The sequence below is a fragment of the Ostrea edulis genome, chromosome 7 (genome assembly GCF_947568905.1).
Source record: "Ostrea edulis chromosome 7, xbOstEdul1.1, whole genome shotgun sequence".
In the NCBI taxonomy this organism is placed as follows: Eukaryota; Metazoa; Mollusca; class Bivalvia; order Ostreida; family Ostreidae; genus Ostrea; species Ostrea edulis.
The window spans coordinates 79517843-79534714 of NC_079170.1; the positions used below are offsets into that span (position 1 = coordinate 79517843).

The 16872-nt window shown below is 37.1% G+C and overlaps 1 protein-coding gene across 1 annotated transcript in view; it reads right to left on the minus strand.

Annotated features, from left to right (window-relative positions):
* Positions 1-777, minus strand: part of LOC125654392 (cytosolic 10-formyltetrahydrofolate dehydrogenase-like) — a 56100-nt gene extending 55323 nt beyond the window's left edge. The window contains exon 1 of the mRNA XM_056145432.1: positions 639-777. Within this exon, the coding sequence (XP_056001407.1) occupies positions 639-683 (45 nt within the window). The 5' untranslated portion in view covers positions 684-777. The remainder of the gene's footprint in view (positions 1-638) is intronic.
* Between the last annotated feature and the right edge of the window lie 16095 nt (positions 778-16872).

Genomic DNA, 16872 nt, shown 5'->3' on the forward strand with positions numbered 1-16872 from the left:
GAACTCAGACACTTGTAACACAAAAAACTACTAGTAGCATGATTTCATTAGCCAATGAACACACAAAAACGGTAAAAAAAAATGTCGATAAAAAATCTCCAGTTATCAGACCAAAACTCCAGCTGAAAATTTTCAAATCTCCAGTTGTGGCATGACAGTTCTGTCACAGGTCTGCAATCTTAATAATCACTTGCAAACCATACAGATTTTTTAAAGTTTTAATCACAATTATGAGCCAAGATATTAATCTTTTTATCTTAGTATGTACGACTATGCTTCGGATGGAGCCATGTACATTATTGGAAGAAGAAGATGTACAGTATGCATAGTTTCCATCTTCTATTTACAGACAAAATGCTCAGTCACATGATTCTTATGCAAGACTACAAAATTTATATACAGATCTACATATGGCTCATACACAGACTGTACACATCTCTGACTATGAAGGGCAAAAATATTTTTTACGCCAAATAACGCACTTTTCAACAATAATGGACTTCTTGGGCCTTTTCAAAAATCATAACTGACCATCTGGTTCCATAAAGCACAGCATGGGATAGATGACTTATCATTTAGTTTTTCTTTTGGCGCGAAATGAAAAATGTTAGTGACCTACATTTGTTATCTACATTTACCTGTGAGGTAGAAAATAAACGGACAAATTGTCTAGATCCAAACATCCTAATCTGGGACAGTTTATCAGTTTATCCTGTCCTCAGATGTACGAAGAGGAATATGGTCGGCGGTCAAGGTTGTTTGACGTGCCAAGTTCTTAAGAAAATTTTGATTGGTTGCTAGAACGCACACCTCCAGTTTTCGGAACTTCTCGGATGATTCCCTAACCAGGTGCTTGTAGACGTGGCTTCCGATTTTTATTTTTTATTTAAACTGCGAGGGGGGGGGGGGGGGGGGGGGGATGGGGTATATGATTAATATATGAGCAATATGAGATGAAAATCAAACTACAACAAAATTTATAAGAAAATGTAATCCTGTGTGATAAAAAAAACAAACAAACAGAAATAGAGTTGCTAAACACAAATTAATATTTTGAACTGTCACACTCAATTTTGAAAATAAAAGAAGTTGAAACAATCTCGGTATTGTTTTTGTAATTTGATTTGGTGAATCTGGAAAAGAAAGTAAAAAAAATTCATTTTCAAAAAATGCTTCAAAAGGTTAGGTGTCCGTGTGAAGATTCTCAATTCATTATGAGTGGGTCTTTAGATAGGAGGAAAACTCTACACAACCCTTGCATTTTAAATTTTCTTTATTCTTGCCAATATTGAATATCAGAATTTAACTATAAACTACTTAATGGTACTTTGAACAATAATGTACATGAAAGTAAATGGAAAAAGGATAGGTCTCCATCATGTGAAGCTTGCAATGTCGATGAAGACATCAAAAATATTTCATATGAATGCAAAATTACTAAGCATATTTGGAAGAAAATTAGCTCCTTCTTGAAGTTTTATATTACATGGAAAACTATTGTACGGGGATATCAATCTAATTAAAATTAGATGTTAGATCCGCTCGCGTACTCGCATACATAACGCGAGCGGATCTAACATCTAATTTTAATTAGATTGCTGGGATATTATAATGAAATCAGCGGGGGAAAAAAAACAATCTCTCTGAATAATCTTATATCCTTTGTAAGTTTTTCTATCTAAATATAAAATGAAATGCAGATTATAGAAGGAGAAAATGATGGAGCAAGATCTCCTGCATAAATTTAAAATTGAACTTTCTAATCCATAGTTATTATGCCATGTTTTTATTTACAAATGTTAAATATAGTAGTAAAAGTTTGTTTAAAGCGGATTTTAATGCCCCCGAGATCGAAGATCGGGGGGGGGGGGGGGGTATTGTTTTTGTCCTGCAGTGGCGTAGCTTCCATTGAGGCAACCGAGGCAGCTGCCTCGGTAAAAAAAAAACACCTTTTACGTTGTTAAAATGTCGATAGCATCTGGGGGGCGCAGCCCCCCAGACCCCCTGCCTTGGTAATATTCCAACCCAAGCTACGTCTAGATGTCCTGTCTATCATTCTGTAATTCTGTCTGAAACTTTAACCTTGCTAATAACTTTTGAAAAGTAAGTGATAGAGCTTTGACTTCCTTGTGACAAGACCTTTCCGTTGGTACTAAACCTTTTGACCTTGACATTTGACCTACATTTTAAAAAATTCGCATTGGTCATAACTTCTAAATGGTAAATATTAGAGCTTTCATATTGCACATGAGCATTCCTTGTGACAAGATCTTTCTACTGGCACCAAGATATTTGTCCTTGTGACCTTGGCCATCTTCGAAATTGGCCATTATCGGGGGCATTTGTGTTTCACAAACACATCTTGTTCAATTTACAAGTTAAGTCTGGACACAATTAAATAGTTTTTAGTGTTTAGCACAAATCATTTTGTTTCATACATGATATTTTCTATTAAGCAATCTAATTGTAAACAAAAATATGGCACGAGCCTTGTTTGCATAACAAAGAATTGTGAATGCTGTATCTCGCTTGTAACTCAAAAGTTGATATCAAAATTTTGGTTGACCATTAAAATACTTTAGTTAAGTATTGTAAACAATAAAAATGGAAAAAATAAAATTTTCAGCTTAATCGTGTCTATGCCCTTTTGATTTATTTTCAAAGAATTCACTGTTCAGTTGACAATAAAAAGACTTTTACTTAGAAAATAAGATAAAGGCGTAATCTTGGAAATTTAGATGTAATACGCTAGTATTAAATGTTAACGGTAAACTGTAACTTAAAATAATTCCTAAAATGATGAAAACAAACGCAATATACTCAAGATATACATTTATTAGGTTAAATTAAAGTAAACACATAGATCTACGAACAGTGCTTAAATTGCATTAAATTATGAAATTTTACCAGCGTACTCTAACGTTCTCTGTTTAGTAGGACCGATTTAACAGTAATGCACAAAACTGTCACAAGAAAATCAACACTTACTTGCTTTTATTCCATTTTCAACATGTCCCCTGTCCCGGGTTTACGTTAACTGGTAATGGGAGCTGTCACAATAGGGGACCAGTTAAGAGAAAAGCAGGCTGACGTAATGCAGAGTTGTGATTTAAACCCGGGACAGAGGCATGTTGAAAATGGATTAAAAGCAAGTAAGTGTTGATTACCTTGTGACGGTATTTTGCATTGCTGTTAAATGTTTGAAAACAACTTGTCTATTGCGTAAATCCAGGCACATCTGAGTCGAAACGTCGGTCGAAGCATAATCCGACTCCGGCATTTACACGTTTCCATGAATGCTTGCGAAGAGAAGTCGATGAAGGCTATGCCAGGGATAGGTCCCTGGCTATGCCTCTCGACTTCTCTATGTAGTCATGTAACTATATATAAAAGAATGAATTAGACTCTATGAAAGGTGACGATAACGAGCAGTGATTAATCTCATAACCCCAATAGGGAATACAAAATAGAGATTTGGGCACATACGGTCCCCCTGGAAATAATCGGGGTGGGAACAGGTGTCTAGGAGGAGTAAACATCCCCTGTTGACTGGTAACACCCACCGAGAATCCTATCTCTTGATCATGTAAATAGAGGAATCCATAGGCAAAATCGGTGTTTCAAAATCGATTTGCCAATAATTGCCTAACAATCAGTATGATGCAGGACATCATTTGATCCAATGATAGGTTGTATTGACAAAGTAGATCATTATAACGACCTCAGGATTTGCGAAATGCTGACTTTAAACGCGACTGATGAAACCCCTGCACCATTAACTTGTTTGTCGGTAGCCTGCTTCGATTTTAAAACTGACCATACGCAGAACAAGCTCTTGCGTATCGAATCAGTTGAAATACATTAACACCATATATGCAGGTGATATATTGGAATATTGCTACATAAATATGGAGAGCTGACGATGGAGAAGCTGAAATCATCCCGTTTGTCCTAAAGTCGAGTTGTTAGTTTGCCGTTAATATAGACTACTTTCAATAAAATGTATAAGTATGAAGCAGAAGTGGACGACTCGGTGGTGTCTTTTATTTCGAGTTCACTGGGAAATCTCAAATCGACATATGAATGAAAATTATTATTGTTAATAGATAATGCGTCGTCGATATATCTAAATGTCGAATTAATGGCCACAGCAAGAGATTTTTTGCTTTTCACCTAAAGGGTTTTTTTTAAAACAAATTCTGCTTCATAGAGATATGAAAACAGGTCAGCTAACAAAGGCGCACATTACCCAATAACTTTTAAAATACGGTTTACGTATCTTTTCAACAAATCACGTTCCGGTTATCAAACACTTTTAAACTGTCCTAGATTACTATTTACAATTCTGCTATGGATTGGATTGTTATATTGAAGAAAGTGCTGTCACGGTTATTTCCCTTCTGCCACAAACTAGTAATTATATAGGGAGAGTTACTGCCCTTTGCGGCTCATATACAATTGCAAGTTAGAGCACCAGCATCATTAGGGCTTTTCACCTTTCTGTGGAGAGTCCTAGTGATATTGTTCTGTTTATTATTATGATCATTTTCCGTCTTTTCGTAAGGTAGAGCGCCAGAATCACCATTTTTCTTTTTAATTCCACCTGTCAGTGAAATACAAGGGTGATTAAATGCCAGTTACTTTTATCTTTGTTAAGCCGTTCCATCATATATATAAGTACTTTTCTTCGTACATTGCCCTGGTTCCTCTATTGCCTCCTAGCTAAGCAGATAACCCTAACAATCTTTCAGTAGGTGATGCAAGCATGAAATTTGGTATGAAACATCCTTAGACACTATTCTATCAAAAAAGCACGTTAGCCACCAAATATTTAGCAATGGCGGCCATTTTTTGCAAGATAGCGGACATACCGTATTCGTGAATTGGAAAGACTGAAGGTGCAACTGAAAATCGCACATTTGATGTATAAAAATGCGTACAATTGTACACCAAAACGAGTCAAAACTACAAAAAGGCAGTACTAATTACCCTATGTACAATTACATCCTTCTCTCCTTGCAAAACAATTCAATGATCGCAATTACACGAGCATAGTGCGGTGCAGGGCAGGGTCAAGCGGAAGCATTTGCACCTGCCATGACACTCGGTTTTACATCCACACTTTGTCAATTGTTGGCACCCCCGTCACCTTTGATCACAGCATTGGATTGCTCATGCGCATGATCTATTGGCAAAACAGAATGCACGACTTGATTTGTGAACCACAGATTTTCCGCTTCTGAATTCAACTGCCATTTGAGGGTGCATTTCCTCCAAACAAATCATATCTTTCAAGTGGATTGGAAGCCACCTCACGTAATTAACATTGTTGTTAGCAAAGAAATATGGCATCAACTCTTGCAGAGACTGTCGGTAAAGCAAAAAGTCTGCCTCTCGAAAAGAACGAATCAGCAAAAATATAGCCAACTCCATACAAAGGATCAAATTCCAAAACTGAAACTGTGGACTTTCCGCTTCACGTTTCTTCACCCAGTCTTCTTTGGAAAGACTGCTCTCATTTCCCTCTGTGGCATAATTTTCATAGGCCTCATTTAGAAGTTTATATAAACAGCATGATGTTACCTGGTGTATTTGGCGTGTTCGAGTAACACTGGAAGCAGATAAAAATGATTCAGCTGTACCAGGCGTTGTTACCCCAGACTCTACAAGAGCACCAGTCCAACCACTATCCTGCAAGAGTGAACCGATTGATTTAAAAGCTGCCATCTCAATATGCAACCCTCCAAACATCATGATAAACTTGTCTTCACCATAACGTTCTGGCCAGAGCCATTGGATTTGTTTGGCTGTTGCATAGATAGGCTGATCAGCAGCAATCACGGGGATCTGACCAGGGTTCAAAACAGCAACAATATCACTAATTTTATCCATTACATGTCTGATTGTGGCAACTGAGTGTGCTTGGTGCCGGAGTAATGGTAACGAAGATGTTATACTAACTTCAAAAGGTGGGCTTCTACCTTTAGATGCATGATGTGATGACCATGTTACATTGATTTCATGTTCGTTTACGGATTCAATGAGACTGACCTTTTGTAACCATTCATATTCTGGCTGAAGCTGTAAAGTTGGAACTGAGACAGGACTATCCACTCTCGAAGGCTTAGGCTGTTTATCAGAGAAAAAAGCTGGTTGTATGTTGGTAAATGAGTCCGGTAGTTCTGGAAACTTTTTAGCTTTCGAATTTACTGGTAATTTCTCCCGCACCTCACCTTTGTTATCCGATGTTGATGCAGACGTTGAAGATGGATTGTTGTCAATATCATCCATAGCAGCAGTAGTGAAAATATTCTTTCTAAGATTTGATGGACAAACAACACCTTCCGTATAGAATTGGGAGACCGCTGCATCGCCTAGTTGAGCAAATATTTCAAGCACCCTATCATAAGAGACGCTAAGACCGTGATCATGAAGCATTTCAACTAATATCTTTTTCCTGGTTTTTGAATAAGTTGACATACCGATAAATACAGGAAATGGCGTCTCACGGTCTTTAGAATGCCTGAAAGTTTTTGACTCTTCTCTGTTTTTTGCGTAACAGTTGTACTGAAGCAGCTGTGCCATTGCTAAGTCCGTTTTCGAAGCACCAAATCTTAGCTGAGATTTTATATCAGCACCATGCTCAATCATGCAAACAAACTGTACAAGAAGAGATGGCATTGAATCTTCAATACAACTGTCATGGAAAGATCCTTGAAAGGGCATTTTATGTTCTAGCATACGTTTATGCAATATCTTTGCTGCGTTCGCTACTATCAGTGCCTCCGAATAGTCCATCGCCTGTGATAATGCTTCGCCGACGTCTTCCTTGTAGGCTAATAACATATTCCTACCTTTCTTGTGAGCTTCTAGTCCAGAGATCTCTTCCAACAACTTGTCTTTAAGTCTCGTGGAATTTATACTTGGCGCTTCTATTCCCAATTGTATCAAACGTTGATTATAGAGGCTCACAATGTCAGCCAAGCGAAAAACCATCGGACCGTCATTACCTATTTTCGACTCAACAATGTAGACAAGAAGCTCTGAAAAGACGATAGGATGGGCCTCCTTCTCTCTTGTTGCCATTTTTCCGCACTACTTTGACTTGCAAAATGAGCCCTCTTCCTGTTGTAAAGGGCTGTGAGACAAGAGCGATGATATTTTAGTTCCTGTGCAACTATATTCCCACCATTTAATCTGGTCATCAATCTAACGTCGTTTAAATTTCTGGCACATTCATTTAATCGCTTGTCTAAATCCATCGTCACAGCATGACGAAGTTCAGATTTTGGAGCATCTTTTTCACACAAGAAACATACTTTATCTTCAAAAGAGCTCCGTTTACTTTTTGTAGGTGCACTATGGGCATCATCAGACATATTTGTAGCAGATCGTTTGCGTGCCCTTTCAAGCTTACTATTGCTAAATGAAAGTCTACAGCTTTGATGATATTTAGCATGGTTTTGCCTTAGTGTTTCCTCTATGCCACCACCTTGATCTAACCGATTCGGGTTTAGTTTGATTGGCATCTGATGAATCGCATGGAAGAGAGGAATATTTCTTGCAATCATAACGTACCCATCATTATCTCTGTCCGTTTCGTAACGGGTTGGAGGAGATTTAAGACCTTCATCGTTATCAATCTGACAGAGACAACATTTACTCCAGTCTGTCTCCAAGTTTGATGACAATGGTCTCACATTTGCCATTTTTCAAACTAAAGGTCATAGATGTATCAGCGTATATATTGCAATTGACGTGTTATAATCTAGAAACTGGCAATGTTTAAGGCCGAGGGTATATCCTGTTAACACCTTGAATTATCCACAGCACATTGAAATCTGGGATTCAACTAGGTTCATGGTAAATTTACCCCTACATCTAGCCCGATCGTTCATTCAACATTATTTAAGTCCCGTGCGATCTGTACACCATCCAGGTAACAATTGCCCCATTACCCTTGGCTCGGCTCTCCCGCGCTGGCACATCCTGTCTATTCAGGTGCGGCTACCTTACTAATACTATTTACTACCTTTATAAAAGGATATTTAATAGTAGGGGCTCATAAGGTAGCATTTGGGACACTTTACATCACAAAATTAGTCAAGCTAATGTTGCACCCCATGCTGAGTTCCACAGCAGTGACGTCACCAGAGTGCCCTGGTTGTGCTCCGACTGTCACTCTTTTAAATAAATATCTATTGAAGATTAAAACCGTATAAAATACTCCCTCAATAATGAATAAGTGATGTTTTACTCAATTAAAAACAAAAGCACAAAACAAATTATTGGTAACTGAACACTTTAATAATTCTTTGGCGCCATTTTGAAAAAAATGGCCGGTATTTCATTACGTAACGATTCACAATTGTCTCTCATCATGTTTGGAAGACAAAAAAGCACGAATTCCGAAAATATAAAACACAGATCACTTTTAACAAACAATAGAGGAAGGAATATGCAATATCTTAATGTAGGCCGCCGCCATCTTGCAAAATGGCCGCCATATTGTATTTTTCGGCTGGCTAACGTGCTTTATTTATTCAACTATGTTTGGTTAATATATGTACCAAGTTTGATGCTTGCATCACCAACTGAAAGATTTTTCCATATATAGACATAATCTGCTGGGCTATTCTAGACCTGGTGGGAATAAAAATAAATTGTCAACAATTTGGATGGAATCATTTCCAAATAAGCAAACCTTAAAAAGGAAGATATAATTGAGCAGTTGGCAGATCTAATATTTATATACTGCTAGGGTATCTTAGTGGACATCCAGCTAAGGCTATCGAGCTGTGAAGGGGACTGGGACACGTATTTTGTAAAAACAAAAAATTATATTTTTCATTTTTTGATGTTAGTATAAAACTAATGTTGACAATCAAAATTTGAAACGTGTGAATGCAAGGACAAGAGCAATATTTTAGCCTTAATTCTGTGTTATATTAACAAATACTCGAAGCTTTTTATGTTTACAAACAAACCAGTAAAATGTTAATGTAATTTTGTAATTTAAAGCATCTTAATTTTGAACGTTCACAACTTTTAACTTTTAAATGACACATTTTACCTAAAGTATACTTAAAATCTGATATTCATAAACAACTAAGATCAATATCCATTGTTTTGCAAACTTCGTAAACAATAACACACTTCAATCGTTGTTTGCAAAACAAATAATATCTCTATAATCCGCTTCTGTTATGATATACAACCTTGATGTTTTGTGAAACCTTTTAACATATTAGATTGCAGATTTGATCATTTAAAGTTAAAAAAAAACACCAAAATTTGGGAACCAATCGTAAATCAGTCCCCTTAGAATACGTGCAGAATGTCAGGATAGGGGCTAATAAGGGACATTAAGGTAAAAAGAATAAATACGATGTTCAATGTAGGTTACGAAAGGCACAACATCCAGACTCACCATGGGGAGATATATTATGAGCTGTGGTAATGTGCATGGCTCCCGCAGCAACTCATAATGCTCTGCAGGTCCCGGGAAAAAAATCCACACATCTCTCGCAAAGTCCTATAATTTCAATTTTAAGGTGCCCTGTACATGCTCATAGCTGTTTACGTTGCAATGGTTAACATGCAATATCACACTTTCAGTTTGTAAACTGACTGGCAATAGAAAATCCCATGCTGACACAGTCGATCAGTAGTACTATGTTTTGATGATATTGTTTTTGCGGGTCGCAGTGTTTCTGCTTGTATGGACACGATGACTACATTCAATAACATTTGAAATGAACTTAGGGTACTATTAGCAGATGATTAATCAGTTGGCCCTACCACTTGTCTGATATTCTTGGATTTAGAAAAATTGACACTATCTAAATGCTGGTTAGGGTACTTCATCTCAAATTGTTGAACTTCAGGATTTATTAAAAGACGACACTCAAAATGCCACACTTAAGCAGTTGCAATCAGTGCTGGGAAAACTCAATTTCTTTTCAAGAGCAATAAGGCCAGGCCGTGTATTTGTTCAGCGTCTATATGACGCCATCATAGGTTTAACGTTACCACATCATTACACAAGCGTTACTCATTGAATGCGCGAGTATATTCTTATGTGGTATAGGTTTGTATTTTGCTTGAGGACTTTAACGGTATGATTTATTTTCTAGAAGAAGAGTGATTTTCAGATCAAAAACTCAGGTTGCTCCCAAATAACTCACGATCAGTTGAACGAGGTTGTGGGACATATTTCATTGGGGAGTGGTGTTTCTGTGGTTGGAAGAGCATTGATGGGTGTCATGACATGACCCCAGAGATGAGACTAGTAGTTTTTTTGACTGATTGAATATTGTTTAACATCCCTCTCGAGAATATTTCACTCATATGGAGACGTCACCACTGCCGGTGAAGGGCTGCAAAATTTCGGCCTATGCTCGGCGCTTATGGCCTTTGAGCAGGGAGGGATCTTTATCGTGCCACACCTGCTGTGACACGGGGCCTCGGTTTTTGCGGTCTTATCCGAAGGACCGCCCCAGTTAATCGCCTTCTACGACAAGCAAGGGGGTACTGAGGACCTATTCTAACCTGGATCCCCACGGGATTAGTAGTTTTATCAGTCATGTGGTGTTTCTGTGATTGGAAGAACATTGATGAGTGTCGTGACATGATCCTAGAGATGAGACTAGTCATCATGTGGTGGAAAAAAATTGCAGGCAAACTAATATTCCAGATAGTTAACCAGGCTATTGCTGCAATTCTGAACAAACATACTTCCAGATCTGGGCTCGTTATGATGTTATTTCGAACGCTTGTTTTAAAATGAATGCTGCATAATATTTTATTCCGCGCTGCATACATTTCAACTAAATCTATTAATGTTATATCAAAGCCATTTCTCAGAAACAGTGGACCACGTTCCGAAAAGCTGCACCCACCGCACAGATGGACACCAAAATCAATCAATCAATCATCATAATTGCTGACTTCCTTTTAAAACATGGATGAAAATATAAATATCAGCAATATTTGTCTATTCATTTACAATATAATTGCCTACCCAGGTAGCTCAGTAGGTTAACACGTTGATTACTTGCTTTCTACTGAAACTGCATTGTTTGACTAAATAAAGTAAATTTGAAAGTTTTCAATTTCAGTATATTGTTGCACATGTTCATCCATATCAAATTTCTCTGGTGTAGCATTCATCCTTAAAACCAGCTCTGTTTGTATTAGAACAAATCATTAGAAAGTTATCAAAACTAAATTGAACTTACAATGCACAATTTATTTTCCCAACACAAATACATTTCAATTATACAATGCAAAGGCTAACAAAAAGGTAAATGCTGTTTTTAAACCAATAAATGTTTTGCAGGTAGCAAATGTAGCACAACTTACAATACAATGAACCATTAGGGAGGGTTCTAACATTTGAATTGTATATGCTGGTCATAAAGTTGTGAAACAATGATATACATGTAATCAAAACAATATTGAAAAACAGTTAGCGAACAGTTAATTTCTTCCTCGTAAATTCCGAGGCAAATAACATAACATGGATACATGTAACATCAAGCATGAATTAACCGAAACAACTCATCCTTTGTATTACTAGCCCGTACTCTGGAAATCTTAGAGTCCCCTGTTACCATGTTCATCATAGCATGCATTGGATTCGATATATACTTGAGAATAATTTCAAACTGTATCCATGGTCAAAACAAAGGTATGCATTAAGAAGTTGCATTTTCGATTGCAAATTTACTTGTTTCAACCAATATATACACTCCTGTCCCTTAATTCCTTAACAATTCCTTACAAATGCCTAATAAATGATTATACCCTGATCTACACTAAATACCGTATGCGAAAATACCATATGCGAAACCGAAAATACTTGAAGGTTCGAAAACAGTGTAAGGAAACTACACAACCATGACATGGTGGGTAACCGGGAGTAGACCGATACCTTCTCCTAATCCCTAGATTTGCGCACGTCTCCCCTTCTCAAATATTCTGCTGACCGCCATCATAGATATAAAGTATTACCACAGACAATCATACCCACTGGAATAGCAAATCGTCGAGTCTTCGTGCAAGGAGAATATTCAAAACTCTGAACATCACTTACACTATGGCTCACAGTGATATTTGTGCCAACCAAAATAAGACAGAGAATAAGGCTTATGATAAGAAGTGTGTCTTAACCTCACAACGGAAAAGCTTATAAAAGTTTCAAATTCTTGCAATTGCAGAACGCTTAGCTCTGTCGTTTTCTTTATAATAATTCGTCAAATTGCACCGAATTATCAAAAGTAAACAAATCACAAGCAGTAAACGGGATTACAACGAATTTTATCTAATACGTATTAAATTAAAACTGTTTAGCTTTTTTTATAAACCGTCTCCCGGGTTATCGACTGTTTCAAAATACTATATATTGAAGACGATGAATAGAAATTGAATTCCGACTTGTTTCATACCGAATGTTAGACCGTTTTTGGCACACTGATTTTGACTACGGATAACTCCATTTACCTGATAAGGATAGGGGTCATGACGGATGTGACCATTAGACAGGAGAAGCTTATTCCTCCTAGACACATGCTCCCAACTCTGGTATACCCAGGGGTCCGAGTTTCCCCAACTCTCTTTTTTGTATTGCTTATAAGAGTTATGAGATTGATCACTGTTCGTCATCTTCACTTTTCAAAAACAAAACAATTGTCCCTCTACTTCATCTAAAAAGATAAATGCTAAACTTGAATTATTTCATAATCGCCATGTGTTCTCGTTTTCATGGGATCGGTGAAGTTGTTCGAATGTTTTACTTATTGCAAATTACATTAATAATTCTTATTTCTGTAAAACCGTACAATGCACAATCACGAATCAATGTATCCAAAAGCAGACTTCTTTGTTTAAGAATTAATCATTAGAAAGTTAACAAAATCTTTATTCTTCCAAAACACAAATCTGAATTAAAAAGGTAAAGACGGTTTTAACCCATATCATGTTTTGCAAGTTCCTAAAGTAGCAGTCCTTTGTGGTTCAGGGTTGGAATAGGTACTCAATACCCTTGCTTGTTGTAAGAGGCGACGAAATCGGGCGATCCTTCGGATGGTATCGAAAAAACTCGGCTCTGTGTTATAGCAGGTGTGACACAATAAAGACCTTTCCCTGCTTAAAGGCTGTAACCGCCGAATTTATGTCTATAAATTTTGCGACCCTTCACAGGTATTGGTGACATTTCCATATGAGTGAAAAATTCTCGAACAACGTTAAACAATATACAACAAACCAACCTAAACTGGAAAAACCTGCAATACGATGAAGTCTACAACATTAGGGAGGGCGCTAGCATTGGAATTGTGTGTACTGTTCCTAAAATTGTGAAACAGTGATATAATGAAGACAATATTGAGATACAGTAAGTCAAAGTCTCCCTCATAGATTCCGAGGCAAATAACAAAGAGGGTATATGTAACATCATATTTCAATTACCAAAAACTCGTCCTTTGTATGATAAGCCCTGACTCTGTAAATCTTAAGAGTCCCGTGTCAACAATTCAATATAGTTTTTAAATTCCATCCGTGTGCAACAAACCCATGCATTATGCAGCTGCATTTTCAATAGAAAATACGGCTGCAAAAACAATTGCATGTAATCATTTTTCTAAAGTACAGTCCTTTACACACTTACAACTATCACCCTTCTGTCTTCCGAATGCCAAATAAAGGAACACACCCTGGCCTGCACTAAATACCGTATGAAAAAATGAAAACACTTGAAGATTCGTAAACTGAGCAAGGAAACCAAACAGCCAGGACATGCCAGTCAGTGTGCATAACCGGAAGTAGGCTGATAGTTTCTCTTGATCCTTGGATTTGCGCACGTTAACCTTGTCGTGAATTCTGCTGACTGTCACCACAAACATAAAAATATTGATACAAACAGTCACACCGACTGGGAGAGCAAAGGTGTACAGGATCATCTTCGAGTCTTCTATGTAACAGGTGCGAGGAGAATATCCAAAACTCTGACCATTACTTTCAACGTGACTTACAATGATATTGGTGCCAACCAAAATAAGACAAAGAAGAATGTTTATAATAAGACGGCAAAACAGATCAGAAGATGTTCTTAACTTCACAACGGCAAAGTTTGTGAAAGTTTGAAATACCTTAAATGAACATAAACTCATCCAAAAGACAACAGATAACCAGAAGAAGTGCACCAACATACCGACTGTTACACACATAGCTTCGCTCCATTGAAAAAATATTGAAAATGTATATATAGTGTTAGCAATTATCAGGAACACGGCTAAAATAATGACATTAGTTTCAGGATCATTCACAGGCCCTTTCTTTATCAGGGAAGATGCTACTGTCATCATTGCCCCAACAGAGGACAGCGAAAGGCAAATCAGAGAAAGGTATATATTTACCACATCGCCTGAGGATGTTTGCTGAGGGGAAACTTGAGTTGATAAGCGGAAGTACCAGTCCACACACACATCAAATTGTAAATTATTTAAAGCTTTCTTAAAATACCTGGAAGGAATACAATGGCCATAATCTACAAGACATAAGGAATAATTTTCCAATCCTATTTTCGCGTCCTCTGTCGTTATTTTTACCTTCGGACAACGATACCATTCAGTAACTTCTATCGTCGAGGAACCTGTAGCACAAAATCTCCGAAAGTCTGAAAAGACGGATGAAGATGCCAAGGTTATCGACTGAAACGACACGGGATGGATATACCTACAATACGCTATGGACCAACGATTAATACCCCTTTCGCACATATAGAACTTTTGTCCTATGATGGAACTTGAAACATTCACATTATACCCAGATGATGTGTTAAAAAGGGTTATATCTTGACTTATGCTAAAAATCTGAGTAAGTTTGGCAATCATTTTATCAATATCATGTCTGTGGTTGACGGTTAACTCAATGACTCCACCTAAGTACATGATACCATTCTTGACAAGTTGAAATATTTGAATCGAACAAAGATATCTGGTTATGTTGTTTTGCGTCATTCTATTTTCTAAAAAGTCTTTCAGATAAGATCCAGATGGCATTTCACTTAAATGCACCCCATCCCCTTCATGTATAGGCTGGAATATCATGTTCACTTCATAGGTATTCTGCCCCCATTCTGGATACATTGACTGACACTCCAGGTTCTCATCCAACACATACTCGGCTTCGCAGGTTACCTCCAGGCACTTCTTCTACAAATTTCAGAGTTGGAGTTACCCTTCTGATATTCTGATTAAATCGCATAATGTCTAAGAGCTCTACATCAAACATCAGTATACGTATGTATATATTGTCCTGGGAACGGAGCACTGAAAAGTTTGAACTGAACAATTTGATGTAGGAATGGAACGATTCTAGTAGACAAACGAACAGTAACGGAACATTTCATTTGATGCAGTACTACACTTCAGGGTTGGTAACACAATTTTGACATGAAATAACCAAATACGATTTCCTTTGATTGTTGACTTTGAAATATAAATGCAATGGCTTAAAACAGGTCATTTGTATCAAGCTGAAACAGTGTATATTTAGTTTCTATAAGATGAAATGAATATCTACTACATTGTAATTGCAACAAGGCGAAAGAACAAATAGATAAAAATACACCTACCTTAAAAACCGATTCAATGAAAATCGCTCGTTAACGTTTTTGTTCAATCAACAGTATTATTTTAGATGAACGAATGCCAAATGGGTTCGGATACTTGAATACCTCTAAAATTGTATTAAATTACAATTTGTATATATAATTTGGCGCTTTATAAATGAATATAATAATGAAAATAATAATATGATGATTATCAGACTTGATTTTAAAAAATCAAAAACGTACTTGTGCACTTAAAAAGAGCTATAGTTTTCTTATATATATATATATATATATATATTTACTCCTCCTAGGCACCTGATCCCACCTCTGGTATATCCAGGGGTCCGTGTTTGCCAAATTCGCTATTTTGTATTGCTTATAGGAGTTATGAGATTGGTTGGAGTTCCTCATCGACAATATCTTCGTACTCATTGGAGATCAGGTCTTCCAACAGTCTGTTGGAATTCCCATGGGTACAAATTCTTCTCCCCTGTTAGCTGAACTGTTTTGAATCGGTTTTCAGCTTGAATAGGGATTGGGATACATATTAATTCGAAAGTATTTAGGGCAAGTGTATTTTTAGCTATTTGTTCTTTCGCCTTGTTGCAATTACAATGTAGCAGATATTTATTTCATCTTATAGAAACTAAATATACACTGTTTCAGCTTGATGAAAATGACCCCCCCCCCTACTTACAGTTTTGCAGCTTTACACCTACCAGTCGTTTGTCATACACTTGACCAACTCCGCAAATCCTATCATGGGCCGCAGTAACAGTTTCTCTATCGTCGTTAAAGTTCATCAGAGCTGAAAACATCGGGAACCTATTAGAAAAGAAGACGTCCTTTTCACATTGAACGGGAAGTTCCTGGACTGATTCAGTGACACATAGGGCACAGAATACGTTCTTGTATGTGGCATAGCAATTAAAGTATGGCAAATGATATGCGTCACAGGCGTGCAGTAGGTAAGACCTTTCATACTGCAGAGTTCTATAAGAGTTACACGGATTATGATTCACTTCAGGGATGATACATGGTTTTATCAATTCAGCCACGGTATCGGGAGGATAAAATAATACATTACAAATTGAATGTGAAGCCATTTCATAAAGATTTTCAAGTGTTTTCATTCTTAGTAGATATGACCTATCTCGAAACAAAACCTGGTTTTGTTTCCAAAATATTAAAGTCAGTGCGCTTTCGTTGTTGCAAAGAGCACATTCCACATTTAGGTAGGTTTCATTGGTAGAAAT